The sequence below is a fragment of the Equus asinus genome, chromosome 4 (assembly GCF_041296235.1).
Source record: "Equus asinus isolate D_3611 breed Donkey chromosome 4, EquAss-T2T_v2, whole genome shotgun sequence".
NCBI lineage: Eukaryota > Metazoa > Chordata > Mammalia > Perissodactyla > Equidae > Equus > Equus asinus.
The window spans coordinates 131770917-131793033 of NC_091793.1; the positions used below are offsets into that span (position 1 = coordinate 131770917).

At 41.5% G+C, this 22117-nt stretch overlaps 1 protein-coding gene across 6 annotated transcripts in view; it reads right to left on the reverse strand.

The window, feature by feature from the left end:
* HECW2 (HECT, C2 and WW domain containing E3 ubiquitin protein ligase 2) overlaps window positions 1-22117 on the reverse strand; it is a 380997-nt gene that overhangs the window by 76658 nt on the left and 282222 nt on the right. For all 6 annotated transcript variants that reach the window (XR_011502957.1, XM_014835216.3, XM_070508281.1 and 3 more), the window contains 3 exons: window positions 20109-20294; window positions 3413-3547; window positions 6-108 (listed from right to left, as the gene is read on the reverse strand). Coding sequence is in view for 5 of the 6 variants with exons in the window: in XM_014835216.3 (XP_014690702.1) it covers window positions 6-108; window positions 3413-3547; window positions 20109-20294 (424 nt within the window). In the remaining variant the exon portion in view is untranslated. The remainder of the gene's footprint in view (window positions 1-5; window positions 109-3412; window positions 3548-20108; window positions 20295-22117) is intronic.

Sequence of the window (22117 nt, forward strand, 5' to 3'; positions counted from 1 at the left end):
CATACCCACTGGAACCATGTCCTGGTACTGCGGCCGACTGACTGTATTGAACGTACTTGACGGCCTGGGAAGAACTGGTGGTCCTGCATGTCGAGAATCTTCTCCTACCTGCAAACAAAAGCATCATTTATGTTCTGCCCCAAGACCTAGAGTGCTTTATATCAGCACCTCGAGCTGAGTTGTTCAAAATAACTGACAATGAGCATTGTTAAAGTACCAAGTGATCAGCACAGAAGCCAATTGAGGAGTTGACACAGGATTCTCAGAAGCCCTGCGTTAGCTGCCGAACTGACGGGAGGGGTTGGGGCATCCATTTCCACATCCTTGAGAGGGGCCAGGGAAGTGACTATTTACCAAGGGGTACAGGAGTGCTTCCCTAGGCTTACAATTATTGGGGCTATAGAAGCTGAACTGCAGACTTGTTCATCAGGAGGAACTTCTGCCTCCACAGAACACAGCCGGCAACATGAGGATCAGAGAGAAGACCTGGGTGGTACAAAACACCTTGAGGCACTGCCAGGATATACCTGCTTTGGGCCAAGGCAGGTCAGGGAATTCCCTGCCTCGGCAGGGAGGGAAGAAGAGCAGCAGTCTTCGTGTGGCTTTCTGAGTTGGTGTATTATCTCCTTAGGAGCAATTTTACATGCCCATTAGAGCACCCAGTACAACAGCTCTTTCTGGTTTGAACCTCCCACACCAGGGAGCTAATCGTAGCAGGTGTGGAGCAGCTAAATAGGGTTGCCCTAACCTGAATTATTTATTGTCCTAGCATAGATTTAGGAACTCATACATCCAAGTAGATAAACAAAAATGCCCATTAATATTCTTACCAGAAAACTCTAACATTGCTTTAGCTTCTGTTTTAGCATTTCTCCCCCCATGACAGAAGCCTTTTAAGACAACAGCAGAACAGCAGTGTAAGAGAGAAAGAGAACAAAAGCCAGAATAACACAGTGGATTTAGAAATTGGTGCTTTTAAAATAGAGCATCTACTCCCACCCATTCAAATCTTCACGACCATTTTATCACATTCCATCAGTCAGGCGTTTGGTGAGGGTTTTTCTAAAGGCCCTAAAATGAGAAATATCGTCCCCACCCTCCACGGCTTGCTTATCCTTCAAGAATGCTCTCACTCATCCTTCAAAGCATAGTTCCAACAGCCCGTCCTGGAAGAAGCCTTCCCTTCCCTATGAGCAGGCGTTAGATGCGCCCTTCCCTGCGCTCCCACGGCACGTGGTGTACATTTCGAAAGCAGCTGCCATTAGTACCAGTTTAGAAAGCATTTTCACTCATATTTTTATTCATTTGGATTGTGGGTAGTTTCATGTATTCCCTCCTTAATAAGAAGACAGGAATATATCCTATTCATTTGTATCTCTCACACCAACCACCATATTTCTACACTGCAGGTGTTTGGTAAACATTAATTTGTTGGATCTTCCATCCCAAATTTCTACTACCTGGAATGTTTGCTAAGTAAGTATAAGAGAGTGGCTGGAAAGACTCGCGGATGTAACAAGAAGCTTCTCACAGTGCTTTTCTTGAGTTATCAGCTCGGAGGAATGAAGTCAGCCATTCTTGGGGGAGATTCAGTCATTAACCACCCCTTGTTTGTCAGACCCAGAACTCGTCATTTCAATACACCAACATAAATTTCCCCGCTGTCAGTATACGTCATGTGTCATCATTTCCCAGAACAGCCGACAGTCTTCTCCTTGACACCTCAGTTCTTCAAACCAGACTGTTAGACAGTGGGCAAGCCCTGATAAATGTGCGTAGTGCTGCAGGATGTGCGTGCTTCCAACAGCTGGGCCAGAAAGCACATTCTCCTCAAAGGTCCATCAACGCTGGGGATGAACGCTGAGTCTTCATGGGGTTATCTCTGTTCCACTGCTCAGTTTCCATCAATAGGAAGAGAAATCTTCATCCAAATTTTAATGTGTACCTTAGGATCCCTCTCCCACAACAGATGACTAAGAGACCATGAAAAGAATTCGAGTTCTGAGACAAAGGGGTTGAAAGAAAATATAAGGATAGCTATTAATCTCACAGGTAGTCCTGACCAGACTGAACAGCAGCTTCATATTGTGAAGTCAAGATAAGGCAAATGGCTAAAGGGCACTGGTCGTGTGATAAAGTCAGGCAGGGCCCTATTCATGCTACACATCACGCACACGGTCCAAAGGTGAGAGGTCTGTTCTGCTTCTAAGATGAATGCTGTTAGCAACGTCCAGTTCACCATTAATGGTTTATACGACAGCAAGGTAAAGATTTATTAGCTACTCATAAAACAAATATTTTTGTGCATACCTCATAAGGGAATAGATTTATATATCATTTTTATATGAGCTTCTCTCGTATACTCTTCTATGGCTGCACTTAGAACCAGCAAACACACACGAGGCATTAGAGTAAGTATGTAAATCATGAGGGGACATTCCAAGAGTGGAATTCTGATGAATCAAATCCAGTTATTTACTGCAGTCGTAAGTTTTTCTTATAATAGAGGCTACAAAAATATTTGACCTACAATATAATACTGAAAATACGATATGCACGTAGATGTAGAAAAGGCATGCAGGAAAAGAATCTTAATTCTGTTTATCTAAGGGAATTTTTAGAAACAATGTGTACCAAGCAATGATATACATTCAAAGCATAAGCCTGTATTAAGGAGAAAAATTTTGACCTAAAATATTAGTTTTTTTGTTTAAACTGCTAAAGAAAAAGGGAAACAGGAAGAGATTCTTTCTTTTTTCTTTTTTTTTCCTTTGGTTAGGCTGTTAGGGTGCCCTCTTGTGGTCACCATGGGACACTGCGAACTAGGAAAGGCGAGCCCAGTAGAGCGCTTAGCAATTAATTCCGCCCATTTTCTCTGGGTACATAGAGTACGTAAATCAACTCTCAGATATATCCGAATTTTAAAAAATATTAGTGAGGATACCACAACCCCATAGCTTTGGTCAATGATTTAAATCTAATCCAGCAACCCTCACTTGAGGAACTTCCCTATATTTAACCAAATTTTAGCACACTAAAAATTACATTCCTTTCTTCCCATGAATCCAGCTGCCCTTACGTGTGCAAAATGGGTCATCCTCCTCTCTTGACCATCTTGTTACATTATGAATTTTCTCTCATCACCCTTTGAACTAAAAAAAAAGTCTCTAATTTCTTCAATCTTTCTTCTTATCTTCTACTTTTTAAATTTGTAATTTAGGCTCTAGCTATTTCCAGAGAAGCCCTGTCAACATTCCAACACTTTTCAGCCTCCAAATGATAACCTCTAAATCAAACTAGAAAAATAAAACCTTTAATAATAAAAGCCAGCACAATTCCACCAAGCCCCCCATGCCCGCAGCGTCTCTGCAGCAGCAGGTCGGTCGGTCCCCGGGGCGCCCCCAGGACTCACCTCGCCCGCGCTGTGGCTGCGCTGCCGCGTGAGGTGCTGCCGATGAACCAGCGCGCTGGTGGGTCGACTGCTCTGAAGCGGGAGCCGCGGATCGATGAACGTGGTGGTACGGGAGTTGTGGTCGACAAAAAATGCCTAGGAAACAGTCCACTCAATCAGTAGTCAGCACACGCCACACACTGGTCTTAGCTGACCTATCGTTTCACGCATTCGGAAAGAGACCCACTTCCGAGTAGTGATCTTAGCTCCAATTTCTCACAACTTTAAGTCTTTGGGGGAATTCTTCCTTACTCCCTCAAGACAAACCAAAATAGGGAAAGCCATTCTTAAATTGGATCCAAAATGAAGAGAGCAGGAAGGAACATTATTCCTGGCTTTAGGAAATACTCTAAGAGTCATCAAAGATAGGATCTTAGAAAGAAGCCATTTGGGCTTCTCTAACTGACGCTCTCTGAGCTCCTACTGCTGTCCACAGTTATTACTTAGTTCTTCTTATCACCTGAAGCTTCAAACATCATTGGCTTCTCCTTCTCTTTTCCTTCTCCTATGCAGTCAGCCTCCAAGTCCGCTCCATTTTCCCACAGCAGTGTCTCCTCTATTTGTCCCATCCCAGCCTGAGTACCATCCATTGTTTCAGGGCTTTCTCTTATGCATATAAGTATTAGCAGTTCCTCAGTTGTTCCACATGTCTACAACCATATTCATTGAACCAGCACCTCACTATCAGAATAGTCTTTCTAAGGCTTTGATTTTATCACTGCTCCAATCCTCAGCCTCTCCTGGCTACCCACTGTCTATAGAAAAAACATTCCAACTCTGATCCATTTTCCAAGACTTCAAAATCTCCTTCCTACTTACCTTTCCAGTTTAGTCATCGATCACACATCCACACAAATTCTATCATGTACAACAACTTTGGGCAAGCCACTTAAGTTCTGCGAGCTACAGATTTCTTCTAACAACATGTCTCCCTCATTCATAATCAACTTTTCTCCCCCATGATGTGAGAGGAGGGAGGAAACCCAGTTCTCGGTTTACCGCAGAATCCCTGGGGACGGGAAATGGTGAATGAGTTGCACCATCTCCCTCAGCACTGCAGTAAGGATTGCACACCGTGTAGAAAGGCCTTCTTTATTCTTTTGGTTTGTTTAATTCTAAAGCTCTACACAAGTGCTATTTATCATTATCATTAGGAGCCAACTTACAATGGTGTAAGTTTTCAAAGTAAAATTCACTCACAGAATAATGAAGCCCATTATCTGAAGGACAATAGGGAAATGTCAATTTTCCCTGATCAGATAAAGTTAATTAGGTCATCAAAGATGAAAGGGACTATTAGGAGAGCCAGCAGACTCTTACCTATAAATCAAGTGTCAGGGCACATGATACAGTGTGCCGAGTAACCTAAGAAGAAAAGAACTGATGGAGCTGTTAACAAAGTACCTTAAAGACTAGCAGTGAATACCTCTAGGCAAATCCCAGGGGAAGACAGCATATCTATGCCTATAAAAAAATCACCTTCCCATTATGAAACAGAATGTTTCTGTGTACACATATCAGGAAACGGGGAAAATAATTTGTAGGTAGCCCCCAAACAGAAAAAAAAAATGACTTCTTTGTAAAGAAATAACTTTAAGCAGTAGATGCACTAGAAAACAAAGCAGAGAAATGGATAGAATGAGAATCCTTACCAGCCCCTTCTCTCAATATCCGATTTCCAGGTACAAAGACTAGATTTATGGAAGTCTCGTAGGGAGATGGTGTCATCAGCCTCACATCCCTGGGTTTGCTCCCTTTTTCCTAACCTGTCAGGTGGAACATCTTTCTTCTCTGATCTTGTCAAAAAAGCATACCAGTGATAAACCCTACAAAGGCTGCTATTGGCAGGCTCTGGTCCCAAATGTCACACAGATCCCCCTTTGATTTGGGCTTCTAATAATACACTTGAACATTATTTCTGCCACTATTCAAAATGTCATAAAATAGGAATTCAATTGTTTTTACAAATGGACATTTCAAAATAACAGGTATTATAATCCACCCCATATCTTCTTTATGTAAATTAAGCTCTTATTACTAAAATAATGATAATAAGCCATGTTGTTTAAAAATACAAAGAGTACTAATACAGAATTGCCTATTTACTCAACCTAATTTCTTAGGAATGTGTTGAAGGGATGGGTAGTCATTTAGAGGTCACAGTGATGCTCACGTGATTATAAGGACAAATGGGTGTGCACATCTAGGTCAGTTGTGATTGACATGTAGTGTCATAGTATAATTTGATGTTAAGAGGCTTGTCTAAAATCCATTCTCTAAAGAATTATACTGTAAATGCCTTGAGGCTAGGGACTCTTTCTTACCCTGTTATCCCCAATAGCTTTTAGGGCTGCATCTGGGAGAAAGAGATGGCCAAAAACTCTAACATCCAGATTCCTGATCAAAATACAGAAAGACAACTCACAATGAATTAAAGTGTTAAAAGTCAAGTTCTTTTCCATAAGCATAAAAATACTTAAAGATTTGAAAAAAATAAAGGAGAGGGGTATGTGTGTGTGTGTGTGTGTGTGTGTGTGTGTGTGTGTGTTTGGTAAAAAGGGTAGAGAGCTAACGACTACAAAGCCACAAACAGGAGAGAAGGTTTTAAAACATCCCATTGTAGATCTGAATAAGCTACAAAGTTAAAACTTGAGAAGTGGGAGGCAAAGCAGTGATTAAAGGCCTGGAATCTAGTAAAAGACAAGTCTGGTTCTGAGCTCTAAGCTCCACTGCTTACTAGTGATGTAACCTTGGGCAAACCACTCAACTTGTTTAAACCACAATTTCTTTTCTGTCAAATGAGGATAATAACACCTACATCAAAGGAAGGTTAAATGAGATGGTTCATATAAACTTCTGCACATAGTGCCTGTGACCCCTTAAATATGAGTTACTAATATTATTCCTAATAATAACAGTTTTAACTTCTAAGACATTTTTCTAAGCATCACAGTGTTTCTTGCTAGAGTCCATACACAAGGCTCAAAAAATGGAGAACCAGTGAAACTACACTTCCCAGGCTCCTAGAAAGTATGTGTGGCCCAGAATAAGTTCTGGCCTCTGAGATGTAAACAGAGTGTCACATGGTACTTCTCGAAAACTTCTTTACAAGGAGATTTTAATAAGGTCAGCCCTCCTTTTGTCTTTCATTCATTCTGCTCCCTGAAACAGGGATGTAATTACTGGAGCTCCAGCAGCCATACTGAACCATGAAGATGAAGGATGGCTGAGCAAAAAGCTGGAAGGAGTCTGGGCTCTCACAATCTGAGGAACCACCTTAAAGGCTCTAGACTGCTGACCTCTGAACTTCTTTATGTGAGAGAAGAAAATCTTGTATACTAAACTTTATATGCGTCTCTGTCACAACGCAGCCAAACCAAATCCTAATTGAGACCCTGAAGCCTCAGCAATGCAAAGGAAACACAGTCTTTCTAAAACTAAAAGCACAGAACACATAAGCCAGCTACCACCATTATAAATAAGGATTTTCATTATTTGGTAAATAAAGATCTCTTTATTAGTCACCTTTAACATAGCTGGGTAACTTCCCAATTTAAGTGAAATGCATAGTGGGGAACCTATAAAGCTGGGTTTTGAACCCCTCCTTCTGTCTGACTCCAAAGCCCAGTGAGGAGTCCCTCTTTCCTGTCTCTCTCCTTTTCAGATATCTTCTCTCTTTTTCCCTTCTGCTTTGTGTCTCCTATCTCTTTCTTTTTATGTTCTTCCCACTCCCTCACACCTCACATAGTACTTGATTTTAGAAAAGCATTTAAGGATTTATTGAGTTAGGCTGACAATAACAGCCACACACAGCGCTGAGCCTCACCACTGCTTCAACACAGAAAAGGCTGCTCCCGATGCCAGATAGCAAGCTGGACACGCGCTGCACAGTTCGCACTGAGAACCTGCTGCAGGCTTGGCTGTGGGTGGCGAATGGGGGTGCTATTTGGATCCCACAAGGGGCTCAGTTTCAGAGTCCAGTGGAATGTGTAGATCCTTTACACATGCTTTTTAAGTCTGCCAGGCGCTTGGGGAGGAAGAGCTCAGTTAAGACCTCGTTCAAAACCACCCAGCTAGAGCACTAACAGAACGCAGCCCGGGCATGCGGCTCCTCAGCCTGTGTTGGGCTCTGCTCCACGCGCTGGGTGAGTGTGGACAGTCTCCTTGGTGTTCTGCTTTGTCCACGTAAAGGGGACTGCTAGGTTCACAGGTGAGTTATCAAAGCATGGAAAAGGAAAGCATAGAAAAGGAAAGCATAGAAAAATTACCGTGCAAATTTTAGGCTTGCCATTTCTATTTGTGACACACAAACCAATTATGTCAGAAAAGTGGATCACTTTCCCACAGGACAGCCTAACTAGTTCAAGCCAGAAATGAAGTTGACCTAGTACTTTTTAAAAAATTTGGGTCCCTTTTTATGTTATCATTCTTGAATAGCCTGCCTTTATTTATGAAAGTATCTAACATGTATTAATAAATACTGTCTCGATGAACAGCATGCTGAGAATGTGGACTACGCGAAAAAAAGCAATTGTATCGAAAAATAAGTCTTTTTCAGATGAGCCACTAGCAAAGCACATTTTGAACAACACAGATCCCCTACTGTTAAGATTCATTAAGGAAATTCACTTGAGCTTCACACGTGCTGGACCAACTAAGACTAACAAGATAGTCAAAAACTGAAAGGAATGCAAATACACAAAGGCAAATCTCACTTTAAGAACGTCTACCCTTTCACTGCTCTGGGGCATGGTCAGAGGCAGGAAATAGGGCCGGTTGGAGCCAAGTGGTATTTTAGTGAGGCCAAAGAAAATACACTTTTCTCTTTGCACAATTCTTTCTTTCTTTTTTTAAAGCTTCTATTATTTTAAGAAAAGAAAGAGCCATCAATATTTGTGAAGAAATACCAACCTCAGGCTCAACAAGTCTCAGTTACAGAAGTTTGAAATTGTTTCCAGTTAACATTTGGCCAAACCAGGAATCCACGTTAAAAAACCACGTAAACAAAACAAAACAAAAAGCACTTGTAACTATGCTACAGAAAGACAGAAGGCCAGATCTTCTATCTTTTCTTCTCTAAAGAGCTATGGAAACAACGAAAGAAAAACAATCTATAAGTCAGAAGCACTCTGTATTGAATCTGTTCTAACGTCTGGCTTTTCACTCTACAAAGTCTTAGAAATGCTCGAAAAAAGTTAACTGTCATCTACTTTAATTTTTATAAAGGTTGTATTTACTCACACATTCTCTCCCTTCCAAAATTAAGTGTCTTCTCAGCTCCTGGCTCCCTCCATAGTAATTCCCCAATTATAAGGAATAAACATGGTGTTATTTCCTCTCTGTTATATCCTAAACAGAACTCTTACCAACAGTAGAAGTGGAAAAGGCTGAATGGTACAGTTTATTATAAGTAAAAAATAGCTGTGCTAACACTTTCTACCACTTGGTTCATCAAAGTTGGGAGAGAGTGCTCCCAAATATTTCAGGACATTTATATCAGTCACAAAAAAGTTAAAGAAGGTTATTTTGTTAGACTCTTATGCTCAGAGAGCTAAAGCTGCTAGGAGAGAAAACAGGAATCCATGGTACTTGAGCTAGAATTAGGGAAACAGCTGGTGTATTAGTAGATGGGGATAAGTACAATATCCCCAACCCGTTAGAGGTAAAATGTTAGCTAAAGGAGAGGTATTTTATGCGTTGGGAGTGGCGGTATTTAAGCATTGGAAATATAATAGGACAGTCAGTGATGGTATGCTGGATGGCTTGTACTAGCTCATGAGAGCTGATTGTGAAATTTTAAGGTATTCCGGGAGCTGGCCAACAGTGATGCTGGTGGCCTGAAATTGGCTGTGGTGGGAGAATTTACACCATGGAAAATGGCAAACGTTACAAATTGGTCCTCCTCCACACCTCCCCTGGAGAGCTGGTTGTTAAACATTTACCAGCACGTCCCTCTGGAAGACTGAGAATAGAGTTACCCAGATCAGCCCATTTTAGGTAGAGCAGAAGTCATTGACATGAAATTTTAAAATAGCATATTATATTTTAAAAAAAGATCCATCCATGAAGACAACTTTAAAAATAAAAAGCAGGGGGCCGGTCCCATGGCCAAGTGGTTAAGTTCACATGCTCTGCTTCAGCGGCCCATGGGTGTGGCACAACCAGAGCACTCACAAGTACAATATACAACTATGTACTGGGGGGCTTTGGGGAGAGGAAGAAGAAAAGAGAAAAAAAAAAAGCAGATTGGCACAGATGTTAGCGCAGGTGTCAATCTTTAAAAAAAATAAAAAATAAAAAAAATAAAAATAAAAAGCAGAGGTCAGCCTGGTGGTGCAGCAGTTAAATTCGTGCGCTCTGCTTCAGTGGCCTGGGGTTCATGGGTTTGGATCCCAGACACAGACCTACACACAACTCATCAAGCCATGCTGTGGCAGCGTCCCACATACAAAATAGAGGAAGATTGGAACAGATGTTAGCTTAGGGACAATCTTCCTCATCAAAAAAAAACAAACCAAACAAACCAAAAATAATTTTTTAAATAAAACAAACAACAACAAAATAAAAAGCAAAGCCATCTCCATACTTGAACGATTCCTTCAGGATTCCATGAGTCTAGCATTTTACTCAGAAACACATTCACAAAACCAACCTCTGCTCTATTCTCCCATTCAAAAAGGTATGCTGTCCTGAAAGATTCTTTCCTTTTGCCTTCTATGTGTATTTATGTGGGTTATTTTTTGATCTAACACCTTTTCACCCCTTTAAAAATTAGCAAGAGATTTTCTAAAAAGCAGGTGCTATTTATAAATTTAGTGTTTAATTCCACGTCTATCTGAATGGCTATGTCACTTGAGGTGATTAAAGTAGGTAACCACCACAAAGAGGCACTAGTCGTTTCAAAGCAATTAAAGAGATCTGCCACAAAAATAACAAATGTTGTGTCAAATTGACAAAAAAACATACTTTTCAAAGTAGAGAATTTATCCTGTTAACAGACTTTTGGGATTCACTTGAGACCTCCAAATAGGAAGCTGCATTTTACTCATTGAGATGAACCTGACCCTGGGAAGTGTGGTCGTCAGCTTCACGTGGGATTGAAACCAGAGTGTGCCATCACTGGGGCAACTTCTGCAGCCACAAAGGCTGTTAGGGTTCAATAAACGGGAACACCAAGTAGGCTGACTGTCATGGTAACCGTCATGGTACAAACATTTGTTCCTTTCTAAAAATCTATCCTCATATCCATAACTGCTACTTGCCATGGTCATCAAAGTTGGGTATTTGGACCATTCTCATACTCAAACCCCTAATCTGACCCCAAAGTCACAAACCCCTTGAGTTACAAAGCTTGGATACAGATATGGATGTCAATTTAGCTGGGAGATATTACAGCATATGATTTTTTGTAGGGAAAAACACCTATGGGAAACTATGGGAAAGGATATTTTACTTTAAATAAGGAGATGGTTACTAATTTACATTTTTATTAAAAAGACACAAAGTTTATGAGGTATCTTTTTTTTTTTGATGAGGAAAATTGGCCCTGAGCTAACATCTGTTGCCAATCTTCCTTTTGTTTTGCTTGAGGAAGATTAGCTCTGAGCTAACACCTGTGCCGATCTTCTTCTATTTTGTATGTGGGATGCCTCCACAGCATGGCTGACGAGTGGTGTAGGTCCTCGCCCAGGATCCAAACCCACAAACCTGAGCTATGGAAGTGGAGCATGCAAAACTAACCACTCAGCCATGGGGCCAGCCATGACATATTGCTTTTAAAGTTCAAAGTTTCTTAATATTCTAATTTAAGCCCAAGTAGAATGATCTGGGAAAAACACCCTATATTAATACTGTTAGGGGGTACAAAAAAGGGGCAGGAAAAAAAAGTATTCCATATTTAACATCTGAAAGAGGAGTCAAGAAACAATACTTTTTCTAAAAATTAAACCACATCATAAGCCCATAAAGTGAATTTAAGAAATAACAAACTTCATAGTATTTTTCTCATTATCCATGCCGTTTTGCATCATTCTCTCTGTTATCCTTAACCCTCTGCAATGGAGCTTCCACTGATTTTACTTGACTGATATGTGATGGTTAATTTTGTGTGTCAACTTTACTGGACCATGTGGTGCTCAGACATTTGGCCAGACATTATTCTGGGTGTGTCTGGAGTGTGTTTCTGGAGGAGATGAACATTTGCATCAGCAGACTGAGTTAAGCAGATTGCCCTCTCTAAAGCGGGTGGGCCTCATCCAGCCAACTGAAGACCTGAATGGAACAAGAAGGCCGAGAAGAGGGAACTCCTTCCACCTGAGTGAGCTGGGACATTGGTGTTTTCCGGCCTTAAGACTCAGACTGAAACATAGGCTCTTCTTGGGTCTCGAGCCTCTCAGGTTTTGGATTGGAAGTGACACCATCAGCTTTCAAGTGTGTGTGCATGTGTGTCTGTGTGTCTATATACAGCTAATATAGAGTCACTCAAAGTTTGCCCATCACTTCTTCATAGGAACTACACACACCCTCCTGGTGCATTCCTGTTTCCATGCATTTATTTTGGGTGTTTTTCCTCCCCACCCCCTATTTCCTCTCCTCCACAATCTCTTTTTATCAAAATCTTATTCATCCTTCAAGGTTCAGTTCAAATCCTATCTTTGCTATAAAAACTTTCCAAGTATCCCATGCCAGAAATGAGTCATTCTGCACTGGACCCTTGCAGACCCAGTGCACAGTGCACGTCCCGTTACAGTGCAAAGGAGAGGCATTCGGGGTAAAACAGTCTGGAGCAGAGTGTTTAGCGGCTTTGCACAGGAAGTGCAAGATTCTGTGCAAATGTGTGGGTCTGATTTCAGTTCTAGTTCTAAGGAGGAAGTTACTTATCTTGCTAAGGATGTTTTCAAAACTCTACTTTCGTGACCATGGCTGATGGAGACGGTAACCACCAGAGTTGAAGGCAAGAGAACAAATCTTCCAGAATGACCACAACAACAGAGCACTCATGGTAGAGAAACAGACACCCCTCTGGGTTGTGGTACACCTTTAGGGCAGGAGCAAACATCTGAAGGCAGATTACCCTGCAGTGGTCACCGAAAACATGGACAACACGGACAACACAGACCAGGAACAACAAGAGGAAGTCTACCGTGAAAAACCACTCTGTTGGACCATCCTGGTGAAAGGAGATCAGCAGTTCATTAAAAGGAGGAATGGGACACTGATACTAATCCTACAGTACATCCTTTATAAAACCGCTGTATATTTCCCATTACAGTAAGGATGCAGCCATTAACAACAAATCTTTATCATTTTCATAAAATTCTAAATTGATGAGACTCTTTAGTTATCGTTCTGTGTAGATCCTTGCTTTGACCTAACCATTCAAATCAAGATTTTCGTGAGCTGGGTAGCAATCACCTGGTGAGCAGTACTCCTGGATAAAAATAAAATAAAATATTCCATTTTACTTTGTAGGTACTTGAAAATTCCATACCTTTGCTTTCCCTAAACCAAGTCATAAACCTCTAGAGGTTTGTAATTGTACAGCTTCTATCTTCTATACCATAAATCAAGGAATAATAAGTCAATTATGGAGTAAACTGTGATAATTATAATCCTAATTGTTTTTCTTCTATTTGTAATCCCACCATTATCTAAGTTGATGCTAACCACAGCCCCAGGAGCTGGACAAGACAGTGTTCCTAACCCTCACGTAAGAGAATACTGAGATCGCTTCTCGGCTGTTTGGCTAAGATCAAGTGTAGAGAAAACTTAGAGGTCATAGAGGGCAGATCAGATAGCAGTGGACCCAGAAATCCTGATCCCACTGCAGCATAATTTTCTCAAATTCATCAAATTAACAATGGCACAAAAAAGAAAGAAAGAAAGAAAGAAAGACTGCCAGGTTAAATAACATTTGGTTTTCCTTATTAAAGCCCGTATTCATCTTCCAGATACATTATCCCCATGAACACATACTAATGATCAAACCCAGCCAAAAACCAGAAGCATTTAAAGCATCACATTTTAGTACTACTGATGCGTATTTCTTGCAAAAGTATAAAACGTTTATACCAACACTGTAACCCAGATCCCAAACAAAATACTGATGAAAACACTGTGGAATACTGAACAAGAGACTTTTCCAAATGTAATTAAAAGCAGAAAGAAAAGCATTACACATTTGATGTCAAATCCAGTTTGGAACCATATCATGTAAACTTCAAGACTGAAGAATTAAGGATCTAAAGAATCTAGGAGTTAAAAAGGGAATATTGGCCTTCCTCTAATCCAATCTATTAATATTTTAAACAGGTTTACTGAGCTGTAATTCAGATACTATACAATTCACCCATTTAAAGTGTCTAATTCACTGTCTTTTAGTATATACACAGGGTTGTGCAACCATCACCATAATCTAATTTTAGGACATTTCTTCCCCCAAAAGAAATCCCATATCCATTTAGCATTCACTCCCTATCCCACTTCCAACCCAAGGAAACCACCAATCTACTTTCTATCTCTATAGATTTGCCTATTCTGGGCATTTCATATAAATGGAATGATACAACATGTGATCGTTTGTGGCCAGTTTCTTTCACTCAGCAAATATTTTCAAAGTTCATCCATGATGTATGAGTACTTCATTCCTTCGTGTCTTCAAATAATATTCCATTGTACAGATCTGCTACCATTTATTTATCCATTTATCAGTTGACGGACATTTGGGTGTTTCTGCCCTTTGGCTATTATGAATAATGCTACTGAACATTTGCGTACAACTTTTTGTGTGGAAGGATCTTTTCCTTTCTCTTGGGTAGGTATATACCCAGTTGTGGAATTGCTGGATCATGTGGCAACTCTGTATAACATTTTTCAGAAGCTGTCAAACTGTTTGCAAAGTGACTGCACAATTCTAAATCCCATCAGCAATATGTGAGGGTTCAAATTTCTCCACATCCTTCTAAACATTTATTATTTCCCAGATTTGTTTTGTTTTGGTATTTTCATGGCCAATCAGGTGGGCCTAAATAAGGTGGGTTTGGTATTTTATGGCCAATAAGGTGGCTCCTTGTGGTTTTGATCTGCATTGTTCTAATAATTAGTTATATCAATGGTAAAGAATAGTCTTTTTAACAAATGGTTCTGGGACAACTGGATATCCATATGCAAAGAAAGAAGTTGAACCCCCTATGTCACACCATACAAAAAAATTAACTCAAAATGGATCCTAGCTGTAAAAGCTTAAACTTTGAAGAAAACACAGGAGTAAATCTTTGTGATGTTGGGTTAGATAATGCTTTCTTAGAAAGGACACCAAAAGAACAAGCAACAAAAGAAAATACAAATAAACTGGACTACATAAAAATTAAAAATTTTGCACTATAAACAATACCAACAAGTCAGTAAAAAAACAACCCACAGAACAGGAGAAAATATTTGTAAAGCATCTATCTGATAAGGGACTAGTATTCAGAATATATAAAGAACTCTTACAACTCAATAATACAAACACAAATAACCCAATTAAACGATGGGCAAAAGATTTGAATACACATTTTTCCAAGGAAGATATACAAATGGCCAATAAGCACATGAAATGACCAACCTATTTGTTTGTAGAGATAAGGAAACTCAGATCTGGTAAATTTAAATGATGTATCCCAAGTTAGTCAGGTGGTTAGTCAGTGAGGTCTTGACTAACCTTGTATAGGAAAATTAGTACAGGCTCTCCATACAGAGATACATGGATTTATACCTGAGTTGACTTGTACGCTTAACCTCTTTGAGCCTTGGTTTCTTCATCTATAGAAAAACCAATTCCATAGGATTATTGTGAAAGTTAAATGAGCTTATACAACATCTCTAGCAGAAAGCCTGGCATCTAATAAGTCATCAACATATGTGAACTCCATTCCCTTCCGTTATTCTATGTGCCCCTAGCATAAGGATTCTATGCTATTTAAGCATGAAGTCATGTATGTGGTTCTAGTGGCGTGTCCTCTGCTAGAACACCTGTGATCTAATTGAGACCCGTATGTATGACTCAGCCTTGAAGGATACCAGTAACCCCAGCATCTGGCCCAGCACTCTTCTTCTTTAGGATGATAACGTATCTCTCACTTCCAAAGACAATCCCTCCCAGTAGAGTGTAGCAGTGAAGAGTCACACTGCTCGAGTTTCCATCCTGGATTTCTCACTTGCTTGCTAATATGTATTATTTAACTTCTCTAAATTTCAGTAAAACATGGATAATAATAATAATACCCACCTCATAAATTGCCAGGAAGTGTAAATAAGATAATCCATGGAAAAGTGCCTAGTATAGTGCCTGGCACAAGGTATGAGTTTAATAAATGCAGGAATCATCATTCCCATCATTGTCTTCATCATGATCATCAGCATCATCTAGCAAGTCCTGATATTCTGGTCTTATTATTTAATTAATGGTTAATTGTAGAAGAATATTTTATTTCTCTTCTTTTACGTGAGTCAAAGACATTTTTCACCCTAAAACTCCCCAAAATAGCATACTGGCTCTAGAATCCTATAAAATCTCACCCAATTTAAACCTTTGGCCTTAAATAACTAAGACAAAAAGTCTCTTCCAAAATACGAAGACAGCTAACGTGCAGTACAGCATAATCACCACGATGTTCAAACAAGCAATGCAAAAAATCCAAGATAACAGTGCATTATGAGAGGTCAAGTGGGGCAAATCTAGAAGCTGCTTCTGGTGAGAGCACAGGAGGAGGGAGCAGATCCGGGGAGGGAGCCTGGCAGCTCGGTCATTTGTCCAAAGCAGAGATGACGGAATAACCGTGAAACTACAGGTGACATTTCATTCATCCATCAAACCGGTTTTGAAAACCTTCCATGTGAAAGGCACTAGGGTGGAAGAGTGAGTAATTAAAAAATAAGTAAAAGAAATCTCGAGAAGGGGCTCATCTGCCTGGGAAGACAAAACATGCTATCAACTATACCATGAGACAGATGGGGACAGATGTCAAGAAACAATAGAAGTGAACTTATGTGGGGGATTCAAGAAAAGACTGACCACTTATGGCTGAGAAGCTAAGAGCAACTCCTGCTGCCCTCACCCCACCCAACATGCTGCCTTTGGATGATGCATCTGGCAGCCCCCCCCTCCTTGACGATGAGACCCGACCACAGGCGCCCACAGCATCCTGCAGAGGCCTTCTACCTCCATGATAATTGCTTGAAGACAACCCTTCACCCTATGCACTTGTGAGAAGCAGGCGAAGAGGGCAGCTCTGGAGCTGGACTGCCTGGGTTCAAATCCAACTCTATCACTTAGGGATTGAGGGACCCTGGTCAATTCACTTAACCATGCTGTGCCTCAGTTTCCTCTTCTATAAAATGTGGACAAAAATAGCAGCTATCTACAAGGCTGCTATGAGCATGAAAGGAACTAATCTAAGTGCTGACAAAGGTGCCTAGCACACAGTCAATGTTCCATACTACAAGACGCTACATTAAGCCTTAGCCTTTCTTGTTGGTATCACACTGGTGTGCACACAGTAGGCAATCAGAAGTGGTGAATGACTAAACAAACGAAAACACGAAAGGAAGATGCTGCACTTGAGAAGAGAAGATGGAGCCAAACTGCATAAGGCCGAAGAGCTAAGTTTGAGAACATTCCTCTTAGGATCATTCCTTTTCACATAGATGAGGATTTGCACATCTTATTCCACATCAATTCTAGAAATCAGCCATCATGTGGGAAAATAACTTTGTAGTATTTAATGGCTTTTGATGTTATATTACGTGGAAAAAAGTTCACTCCCTTTAAATGTTCTGGAAGCAAAGCAATTCATTAAAAAAGGGGCGGCTAAGATTTCGGGGCTGGAAGAAAACCTACTAAGTGCCTGAAGGATGGGAACCCTGACTTCTAAGGTGTAAGGAAAAGCAGCCGCAGCCAAATACAGACATAGCACAAGCCTCTCCCAATGTTCCTGTAAGTGATTTTAGGTCCCTGGAAGCCAGTCGTTCGTAAAGGAAGGACAGGGGGGATCCCAGGGAGACAGACCTGCTTGAGTTAAGGCATCCAGCTTTGCTAAAAATCTTATTAGAGTCCTAATGCACGAAGCAGAGAGATTAGGCTAAAGGGATAAGCTTTCAGGTGTGTCTGAGAATCCATTTCTCTGTCTTTCATGACAAGCAGCATTCAAATGCAAAGCCACCAGCAGATTGTGAGGTCAGCTATCTACCAGCCCGCAGTCAGGGTTCTTTATAATGCTACAACTTAGATCGAAACCCCCAAATGAGTCCAACACCCTCAGGGAATAAGGTGGATAGCCATGTTACCCACAGAGCCAAGATAATACTTACTGCTGTTTAACTACCGAAACTTTTATAAAAGCTCTGAGGCAGAACTTGTTCTTAAGAATACATCGTAACTCATCCTAAATAGTATCCTAAATGGAACAAACTTTTCTGAAGGTCCACGGCTTATTAATAAGCAGCTCTCTCCTGAAGGGTGTCTGGCAAGTTATGACTGGCAGAAAGGGCCCTCCTCCCCCACGTGTGCAAGATAAGCTCCCCATCCCCTGTGGCAAGGGACACAAAGTGACTCAGCCAGTCTCTCCACAGAGCAGAAACACAGGCAGCATTACTTGGCCCTGGGTTTCCCCTGGACCCGGGTTCTCTAGTGAGTACAGCTCTTCACGACAGCAGGCAAAATCTGGTCAGAGCTGAGAACACAGCTTGGTACACTCCTCCTCTTTTATACCCAGGTATGACACCAGCAGTGTTTTCCAGAGTCCTTACTCGGACCGTCTACGCCCTTCCATTCAGTAGAATGTTTACAAACTCTGGGCTCTCCAGCTGCTGAACCAAACTCACAGGAGCAACGCGACCTGCTCCTCTGGGAGGGGAGGGCACAGGAAGTGCCAGGTGTCCCTCCTTCTAGCTTTCTAGTGTCCTGGAAAGGCTTCCCTGTCATGCCCACCTGACTCTGATACAATGTCATTTTACCTGGGGTCCTGGGACATAATCACAAATCCATTCTCTTCCATCTATTCTAAACTTCACGCTTGCCACTTCTAATCTTCTCTGGGCTGGGAATTAGAGGTTTATTAAAAAGATTTACAGAAATCAAGTCACTAGTTCTAATGAGAGTCTCACGGGTCCTCACATGTGTTAAAACACATGCACTTTGTAACGTCTATTTGACTGCCTATAGGTTCTCAGATAAGATTGCCGAGGCTGAGTGCAGGATGAATAAGATGCTACTGAGGTCTTACTGCTGGAGAGTAGTCTGGGGAAGAATGGCATTTACTGAGTCCTTCACACGCTCCATTCGCCTTGAGTGCTCTTTGCCTGAGCTGGTTTACTCCTCACTTCGTTCGGGTCTCTGCACCTGGACAGTCTTATCAGTGAGGGCTTCCCTGGCAAACCTGTGTGAAATAGTTCCAACCTTGTCTTTCTCCAGACCCCGTCCCCTGCTTTCTTTTAAATCACAGTATTCATCAGCTCTTGGCACGTTATGATTTACTTATCTGTCTACTGCCCATCTCTTCCCATGGGAATGGCAGTTCTACGAACTGGGTGGCTCATCTGTTTTGCATAGGTGCTCAATAAATATTTGTTGAGTGAATGAGCCAAGCATAATTAAATATCATGTCATTTTAATCCTTTCCACCATAAAAGTCATGTATTTCAAGTCTTTTTATAGACAGGGAAATTGAGCTTGGTTCCTCAATACTTGGAGAGCATCATGTTGGGGTGAAGAGCGTGACCCTTGAACCAGACCACCGGGGTAAGAGTACAGCTCAGTCACTGCCACTCGGTGACACCGGGCAAGTCCCCATACAGCTCTGGACCTGGGGCTCCTCATCTGTAAAAGGCAATAGTCATAATAGTCCTGCCTGATGGAGCTGTTGTGAGGAGCTTAACCAGATAAAGACTTAAATAGTTCATGGCTCACAGGAGGTGTGAAACAAGACTTAGTAAATAAAATCTTAGCTGAAGAACACCTGATAAAAATTACTTTCTCATTCTGATTTCTCACTCCCATAACAATCTCCTGATCATAACCCGGCTTTCTCGTTCATCTGTCTAGGAAGGAAGTACAGACGTGGCGACTCTGGCCTGTGCGACACAGTTACATATTTCTCATCCTAACTTCATCAGTCTGTGAGTCTTGTTTAATGTGCTAACAAAAGCAGGGGTCTAAACCAACAAGACTGAGGCCCAGACCCATACAGTGCCACAAAGACACACTTTGTACGACTGCTCAGCAACCTCCTAGCCACCTTCTCCAAACAATACCCCAACTTTAATTCAACTACCTACAACACAGGCTGTGTGCTGAGGGAGGAGGAAGTGTCAGTGCCTAAGAAACCTCTTCTCTAATCAGCAGAAGACGGTGAGAGATTACAGGTAGGAAAAGCGTCCAGGCAAAACTGAGCGTTGGGCCAAACCAGTGCCCTCATCCCCGTCCACTGCACACACTACTTCAGAATAGTGTCGTAACAAACAATCCGCTCGTCCAGGTTTCACTTGAACCAGGAGATGGAACAGAAAGGTTCATCTCACAAAGGGCTTTCAGCCCTCACTGGAAGAACAGAGCCAAGTGCCAAAGCCACAGCAGCCCGCAGGCCATCGCAGTTTCCCCACAGCAGTTCCTGTCTCTTACCTTGCCCTGATGATCATGTTTCATTTCCCAGCCCCTCGGCAGCTCCAGCTGTTTGTTTGCGAACATGTTGAGGAATCCCACAAGGTCCCGGTTATGCTGGTAGCGTTCAAAGTGGTGGGTATCCCTCCGGACTTTGGTGATCATGTGCTTCAAACACGTGTTGTTTGTAAACATGCGGTAGGCACTCTGGAGAAGAGGATGGAGGAGCAATGTTCACTTGCTTGTGACGTGTAGAGCAAAATACATACTGCACACGGGTACATCTATTTTCCTGGTGGGTACATACATGGGCTTCAACATAAGCCTAGACCTACACATGCAAACAACAGAGCAAAATATAATAGAAAGACGACAGAAAGTAAGGTAGTCTTCCCTGATGATGTCTAGTTTTCTAAAGAACAAGACTGCTGTGGAGTCTCATTCTACAGGGGATGTTAGGTCCTAAAGTTGGTTTTCGACAAAAAACATACAGTCAAAATCACATCATGCTGGAGAGAAATATACACCTCACGGTGAGCCCCAACATAGCCAGTTTTCCCTCCAGCATTGGAACTGAACATTGTTTCTGGGGTGAGTGCCAGGTGATGCAGCTGGCAGACATTCAGGAGTCAAGCTGTGTGGAAAAATGCTTGGCTGTATATCTGAATATTAGAAGTACATGTGATGGGCTGAGCTGCTCTCATAGTTGAGTCCTGTTCAACCAAGACCACAGGAGACTGAAGTTTTTCATTTCACACCTCCTTGGAGGCACAAGCTCAGTGAACAGAATGGTAGGTAGAACTCCCTGGACTATACATCTCACTATTTTTTTTCTCTTGTTCCTTGTGTATACGTACGGTTGAATTACACGATTGAAATGCACATTTAATAAAGCTCCATTATACCACCATACAAAAAAGAGATTGTTTGATCAAAAACTCCACAGTCTTCATCTCTATGAGGCTTAAGGAAGATTCCAAAAATTGACCATAAGCCATGGGCTGTCCACATGAGTCAGTCCACAAAAACTCAATGCACAATACCTTGTGCCAAGCAGTAGAAAAGGAATAACTGTATGGAGTTATTTCCATGAGTTACCAGAAGGAACATGATATTCATGAAATTGACCAGGACATGCACAATCTATCCCGGAATTCTATTCTTCTCAGATAGATTCAAAGGGCCTGGAGTCCTCTTACTTTTGGTATCCCAGGGACATTAGACTGAGTCTTTACTTCATGGGTTCCATTATTTACTTTGGTCTAAGACCAAGGCAAATCCAAAAGAAACCAGAATCCCTGGAACTCACTTCATTTTAATAAACATTTCCTGCCTTTGCTGTGCCCAGTACTCTGTTAGTTCTTGAGGATGAAAGATGAATGAGTACAAGGACAGTCAACATTGCTCCCATTTTTCCAGGGTCCTTCAAGATGTGTCACGTCCAGTCAAAGCATTTACTGCCAGTGTGAGTCCCTCTAAAACTTTCCTCCCTTTAGCACAGTAAGCACAGCAACGGTCAATGTTGGAAAGGGTGGCCGCCCCCCAGGCTGGGTCCCTGGGTCCCTGAGTGACCACAGGAATCAGAGAACCCTGACAACCCAATTTGGAATGAGAAACAAATCTCTGTTAGCTTAAGGCACTGGGATTTGTTGGACAATATTATTGACATATAACCTGAACTATACAAAATAAGTTTCTTATAGCTATTCTGATTGATTTATCATCATTATATACTTTTTGCTTTTCATTAAAATACTTTTCCCCTATCAAAACAGAAGGAAGGAAGGAAGGAAGACAATATTGAACCGTCCCCAAATACCAGTGTACTAGTTCCTTAGTACACGTGAGGATAAAATGTTTTGAGGTCGTATTTCAACCTGACAGTCTAAATGAGAGGAGGTTTTGATGGCTGTGAGAAATTGTGAGGTTCAGAGCACAGAGTACTGCCAAAGCAGGCAGGCCTATGCAGGAGCTCTGGGCAATTAGAGAGCATGAGAGAATAAGAAAGTGATACCATGAAAGCAGAGAAG